The sequence below is a fragment of the Pieris napi genome, chromosome 24 (genome assembly GCF_905475465.1).
Source record: "Pieris napi chromosome 24, ilPieNapi1.2, whole genome shotgun sequence".
Classification (NCBI taxonomy): Eukaryota; Metazoa; Arthropoda; class Insecta; order Lepidoptera; family Pieridae; genus Pieris; species Pieris napi.
Window position 1 is genome coordinate 41,168 of NC_062257.1, and position 7,113 is coordinate 48,280.

Genomic DNA, 7,113 nt, shown 5'->3' on the forward strand with positions numbered 1-7,113 from the left:
AGTTAGTTCGTGTTGTTTGTAAAAAAAATGATGCTAAAGTGATTGCTTTTGTGGAGAAAACTCTCAAAAAAAGTCAGGAGGTGTTAAAGATCCGTAAACATAATGGGTTAAAATATAATGATATTGTTTTGCAAGTGATTCCTAACCTTTCAGATGGTTATCACACAAGTTGTTATAAGAATTTTATAGCTTTGATGAAAAAATATATTGAAAATACTGTGATTGAATCCAATGTTTATACTCTTACAAAAGGTATTGTATTAATTTAATTATTTTTCAAGCATTACATAATGATAAATAAAATTAAGCATTAAGCACTAAGTTTATCAGTTTTCTTACTGACATAATAAAATGTTCAGTATATTTTTATCATTATTCTATCTTTTACCTATATAGTTCAATACAATAACTCTGACATACTGACATAATAACAATAACTACCTGCTCGTATTCTAAGGGTCACTCAAAAACTGTTGGAAGTTATTTTAAAATAGAATTTTTCAACTTAGGTACTTATATTTCATATATAACTAAAGGTACTTCTTGCTTAAGTAAAAATAAATTTCATGTGATAGGATAAGATAGGAGATAAGAAAGGATAGATAAATTAATAAATTTTAATAGTTTATTTTTTCCCAATGAATAAAGAACATTTTTATTTCATGTTTTTTTGGCCTAATGAACATCTCATTTAATTACTATTATAAATCTAATGATTTTTAGTATTAACAAAAATTTAAATAATATTTTTAAAAAAAAATTTATTACAGACAATTTATTATCCGACAATTCATACACAGCAGAACCATCTACAACACTCCAGCCATCTACATCTACAGTTGAACCAGCAACATTAGAACCCTAGCCATCGACATCTCTACTTCAGCCATGTACATCCAAACCAGAAGCTCATGTTAGTGATAATAATGATGAAGACAACGTCACTGATACGTCAAATACACTTGTAGATATCGATGTTGATAATAATTCCGAGCTCAATAAAAAAAATTGTATTTTTTGTGACAATAACTCTAAGAAATATCAAGGACAACGACTACCGCTTTCTGAATTGGATAAAGATGGCTTAATTAAATCCTTAGAAAAGTATAAAACATTTATCCAAGAGACAGAAACCTTACAAATAATATAATAACCTAAAATACAAAATTTGAAAACGGTATATAATATCAAATATTTAAACAATTCATTACGTTTAAATTCGCATTAAAATTGGCAAAATAACTAATTTTTTAAGATAAAAAAGAAATCACAAAAATATGTCCCTTTAACGTCCATAAATCAATACAATCACTTTTATGCTAAATGTATTTAGTACAAATTCAGAAAATTTTATATTTTTTACTCCGAAATTCTAACTAGAAACCACAAGACAGCTGTCGATATGCGCTCTCTCTCACACTACAGCTTGTCTATAGTAGTACAGGCCCGTACCCATCCATTATTTGTTTGATCGCCTGGCAGGTAGAAAGCCCTACCGAAATGATCTGTCTTTTTGGGAATTTTATTTTATAGTTATAAATAACACTCCATTAAAAATATTTCAAGCTGCCTCAAAAACATTTTTTATAATTTTTTGCAAAAAATTTTTGCACGCGTCTGGCAATGTTAAAGCCCCGATTAAATTGTCTGGCTTATTTTTTTTCGTATATATTAAGTATTACACTGCAACATATATAAATTGCGTATTGCCTCAAATATATTTTTGGGAAAAAAAAAATAATATTTAAAAAAATGTAGGGGTTGATTTAGCCCCGCTACTCACCAGCCAGGTCTGCAATTCCGTGTTGGAATATAATAGGAGAGGTATGTGACAAGTTTTCAGCTTGCCTCAAATACCTGCCCAAAAATTGGTGCCAGCTCTCGGACCATTTTAAAATACGCGGCAGAGTCCTAGCGGGAATCTTCATTTCGCGCTTTGTAATGGGATTTCGACGAATTTTGGCATTAACAGCTTGTGAAGTTCTAACAGTACGCGCCCGCCCAGATCTTTTCTGGTCTTCGACAGACGAAGTGTTGTTATATCTGTTGATAGTACGATATACGAACATACCGCGGATACCTAGCGGCCAAACCCACTTTATGCAATGCGATCACTGCAATCCTATTTTTTTAACACCCATTCCATATTGTAATTTGATAATGAACACGAAAAATATGAGAAAAATGGCGCAAAATTGAAAGAAGTTTTTAAAATAAAGTTGATCGAGTTTCAGTCTTCAGGAGTGCCTTGTCTGTATTTTCTACTGGGCGTAGTTAATTTTTATTTGCCCAGACAATTGATCCGTGGTTGACAGTTAACAGTTGACACTGACGCTGACACGTCAATGTATTCATAAAAAATATTTATTCGAGCTAAAATTAAAGAACTGAATCGTGAATTATATTTGAATTCTAAATCTATTTTATCTTTTAACAGTCAAAATGGTTCACAAAAAAGTAAATGTGGATGGCTCCTTATTCGTAAGTGTTTTCTAAGCTTGAATTCTTTAATTATTGGCCATAGGTCCACCATAGGATCTCTTCAAAGTCGAATCACCTCAAAACACTTGCTTGTTTTGTTCTTGATTTACTAATAAACGTAAAATACTCCTATTTAATATTTTTAAACTATTGCAGGAGCCTACCCTTTATCTAGTAAAAGGCATGTGCATTCTTGATAATGATGGCAATCGGATCCTGGCAAAGTACTATGATCCAGCCATTCTGCCTACTACCAAAGAACAAAAGGCATTTGAGAAGAATCTTTTTAACAAGACTCACAGGTATTCTAAAATCTGGTTTGTTGATATAAATTATATTTAAATATTATCATCAAAAAACCTTATGCACCACTTTGCTTAGAGAATAATTACACTCAGTAATGTATCTGGTCTTATGATTTATGTATGTAAATGAGTGTTTTAATTGAAAAAGAAACATAAAATTACTAGATATGTGAACTGCTACTAATAACTAATTAACTTTTAAGAATTATGATATATTATTATTAATTTATGTATATTATTATAAATTAGGTTTTGTAAGATGGGAGCCATAGTTTGCTATAAGCACTTATGTAACCATATATGTTATGTCACTTTTCAGAGCAAATGCTGAAATCATCATGCTAGATGGATTAACTTGTGTATACAGAAATAATGTTGACCTTTTCTTTTACGTCATGGGAAGTTCACATGAGAATGAGGTATATTAATTATGATCTATTGGTGGTACAATGAACACAATGAGTTGGTTTGGTTTCAACCAATAAAAAATTTATGCAAAGCATACACAGATATTGTTATAATGTATTTTGCACTAGAGGCTTTCTGTGTTTTACTTGTGAAATGGACTGTCAAGTATAAATTATAATATACAGTGTAAACTCCATGTAACATCCCTCAATTAACCAATACACCCCTTAAAGCGTCAAAATCATTTGGCTTTGGCTGGCTAAGCTTGTCTTTCATTCAATGATATATTCTACATAGCATTACACCCTCAATAACGACAGCAATCTAATAATAAACTCTACTGCCAGTATCATATTTTCCGAACTTTCTAAGAAATCCATTGTTTTGTTTACAAATAGAGATTACTTGCACATGTAGACTTAGTGTTGTTAGTATGAGTCGTGGATATCTATATGTTATCATATTTTAAGTTGCTCACAAACTTACCTACTATTAACATGAAAAGTAAGAGAAAATCAATGTGTATTAAAGAAAAGTTTTACTGATATGGCAATAGAGGCAGGAGAGAATTACTAACACTAGTCTGAAATTATTCATTGTTATTACAATTTACGACACTGAGTGTTGTTAACACTCAAGGGACTGTGCATATTTTGATGTTACAAAGAGTTATCAATAAATGGAAAGAAGAAAAGTCTGTTTTAGGAAAAGAAAAAGTTTATTTCAGACTAGTGTTAGTAATGCTCTCCTCCCTCTATTGCCATTTTTGATTTGTTTGTGCCGTATTCAGAGTTTACACTGTATATGTATTATAGACTATAAAAAATCTATATCTACACAAATACTAGTTTAAAACGCGTAAAGGTTATAGTAATGTCAAGTAGAAAATGATTTTATTGAAGTTGTTAAAGTTTTCAGCTAGACATTTTTGATTGTATATGTCACCGTAAAATTGTAAACACCGTTAGATTGTAATCTATCTCGCGAGATTATGAACTGTCGAAAGATTGTGAGATAGAACGGTCTACTATAAAGCCGACCAATCAGGGACTGCCTTCGGACAGTTAACGATTTGTCAATTTTAAGATTGTATTTTGACGGTTTCACTTCGATAGATTACAATCTACGTTAAATTTTTTAGTTAGTTTTTTATAATATATATTCGTCAATAAATTTACTTTCAATAAGGAACTTGATGTTAAAGTGAACTATTAGATGGTAAAGGTGCTTATAATAAATTCAATGTTTACAGTTGATCCTGCAATCCGTACTGTCAGCGTTATATGAGAGTGTGAGCATTCTCTTGAGAAGAAATGTTGAAAAACGTGTTATTTTGGATAACTTGGACGCAGTTATGCTGGCCTTTGATGAGATCTGTGATGGCGGGTGAGCTTTAAGAATTTTCTATAAATAAATATAATAATAAAGCCCGTTTTCTTTCCAATCATGACAAAAACAAATTATAATACACAGCTTAGATTATTTTACATTTATGTATACATTTTTTTTTCTTTTGCTTGTTATCCTATATCCTAGCTTTCTTCAGTACCGTCGATCGGAACCCCTTCACGGGTAAAGGCCTCCTCCAGCTTTTTCCAACTGACTCTGTCTATGGCTCTCTTTCTCCATTTGTTTCCTGCTACTGCTTCTATTTCTTCTATCCACCTCTTTTTTGGGGGCCTCTTCTCCTTCCTCTTGATCCTTACCATACAGTTGTCTTTAAAGTCCACCTACTATCTGTGTATCTTGCTATATGCCCCGCCCATAAATAAATATATAGTATCCTTATTAAAAAATGAGTGAAGCCTGCTTACGCCTTCTATAACAAATACAAACCTGACACTTAAAATATCTTTGGATAACTAATTTTTAACATTTGTGTGTTGCCTTTGCAAATAGCATGGCCGTGCATGGGCTGTGATGACTGAATGTGTTGGCCTTCCTGTAGGCTTGTTTAGTTATTTCCAAGGCTGATGCTGTCTGCACTTTGATTTTGAATGATCTGTTTCTTATTTTATAGCGATGTAAGATACCAAATATGGCTATTTATATTAATCTAGCTGATCCGGCAAACGTCCTTTTGCCATGTATATCATTTATAATAAAAATAGGGGTTGATCGTAGAGGGATGAAAATTAGGGGTTGTATGTATTTTTTAATGCTGGATCATAAAAAAATATCTAAAAATTAAAAACAAAAATTTAGAGGTGGACTACCCTTAACATTTAGGGGGATGAAAAATAGATGTTGTCCGATTCTCAGACATACCCAATATGCACACAAAATTTCATGAGAATTGGTCGAGCCGTTTCGGAGGAGTTTAACCACAAACACCGCGACACGAGAATTTTATATATTAGATTACAACATAACCGTTTAGTTTGGGTGCAATTTGATATAGTGTCTGAACTTGCAGCATCATATTGGACGGCGACGCGACCTCGATCGTGTCTCGGACTGCTCTGAGGACCGACGACGTGCCCTTAGGGGAGCAGACTGTCGCGCAGGTATTTCTTTCCTATTTTTGTTTTTATGGTTGTACTGAAATTAATTGAAACTGAAGTAAATCGTCTAGTACGAAAATAAGTACAATGGAATCTCGATAACTCGAACCTCGCAAAGTGGAAAAAAAATTATCTCGAATTATTTAGACTGAAACTCGAACAAAATGTTATTTATACAAAGTATTGATAATACATATTTATACTCTACAACTCGAATTTCTAAAAGGAGACTCTGTAAGTCGTAGTTAGTAGAGTATTATGACGTCTAACTTGGAATTCACCGAAATGTGGAATTGGAATGAATTTTTGTCGTATATATGTTTACGTAAAATTGTAAACACCGTTAGATTGTAATCTATCTCGCGAGATTATAAACTGTCGAAAGATTGTGAACCTCAACGAACTGCTTACAATTTAACGTATTATTATTCGGTAGATTGTACTACACTAACTTAGTTATCATTCAAACTTCTTTGGTCAATTACAGATTAATTTTACTTTCCAACAATTGCATATAACTACCGAAAAATAATACGTTAAATTGTAAGCAGTTCGTTGAGGTTCACAATCTTTCGACAGTTTATAATCTCGCGAGATAGATTACAATCTAACGGTGTTTACAATTTTACGGTGACATATACGTGCAATGAATGAATAAAAATATAAACTACCAAACTTAAGTTTAAGTTTTGTAGTATATAATAAAAACTTAAGTACATCTTTCAGGCCGTTAGTTAAAAGGCTAGGCTGTTAATTGAACGGCTAATTAATCTAGTTGACTACGACATATACTGACACCATATCACTCACCCACTTAATAAATGGATCAATGCTCTGTTTTAAATATATTTTTAATTATTTCCAGGTTTTACAGTCAGCGAAGGAGCAACTGAAGTGGTCGTTGTTGAAATAAATCTGTATTCTACGTTTAATATGTTTTAATAAATAAATATTATTTATCTTTACTCATTTTTATTACATTAAGAACACAAAGATGCTTTTACTGAGTTCGATAAGTCTTTTCTTACTTAAATCAACACTTAAAGGTCGGTGACGCACCCGTGTGCTACATTCCAGGTGCCATAGACCAGTTTATTCTTTGTTCATTATAAACAATATTAGCAAAATTACGGAGTAGCAATGGTGCCAGTTTGCCAACGTGTACTAGGCATATATATGCACAAAAATTATATATAATATATGCACAGTTTCCAAACAATGATTTTTTTTTTATAGAACACATATCGAATACATTTTCTATAGTATAAGTTATAATCTGATATAAGAGAAGAACATTTTTAAATTTTTCGTTTATACTTAGTAATTAGTTGTTTAAAGATTCGTCTAATGCGAATAAAGATATGTGCTTAACAACGTTTTTTTTTAAAATGATAAGCCTCTATATTTCATTAATA

The 7,113-nt window shown here is 31.7% G+C and overlaps 1 protein-coding gene across 1 annotated transcript; it reads left to right on the forward strand.

Annotated features, from left to right (window-relative positions):
• The first annotated feature begins 2,321 nt into the window (after positions 1-2,321).
• Positions 2,322-6,663, forward strand: LOC125061906 (coatomer subunit zeta-1). The gene is made up of 6 exons (XM_047667543.1): positions 2,322-2,481; positions 2,638-2,783; positions 3,106-3,205; positions 4,447-4,580; positions 5,611-5,701; positions 6,564-6,663. The coding sequence occupies exons 1-6, from the start codon at positions 2,443-2,445 to the stop codon at positions 6,609-6,611; spliced, it is 558 nt and encodes a 185-aa protein (XP_047523499.1). The 5' UTR covers positions 2,322-2,442; the 3' UTR covers positions 6,612-6,663.
• Positions 6,664-7,113: the final 450 nt, after the last annotated feature.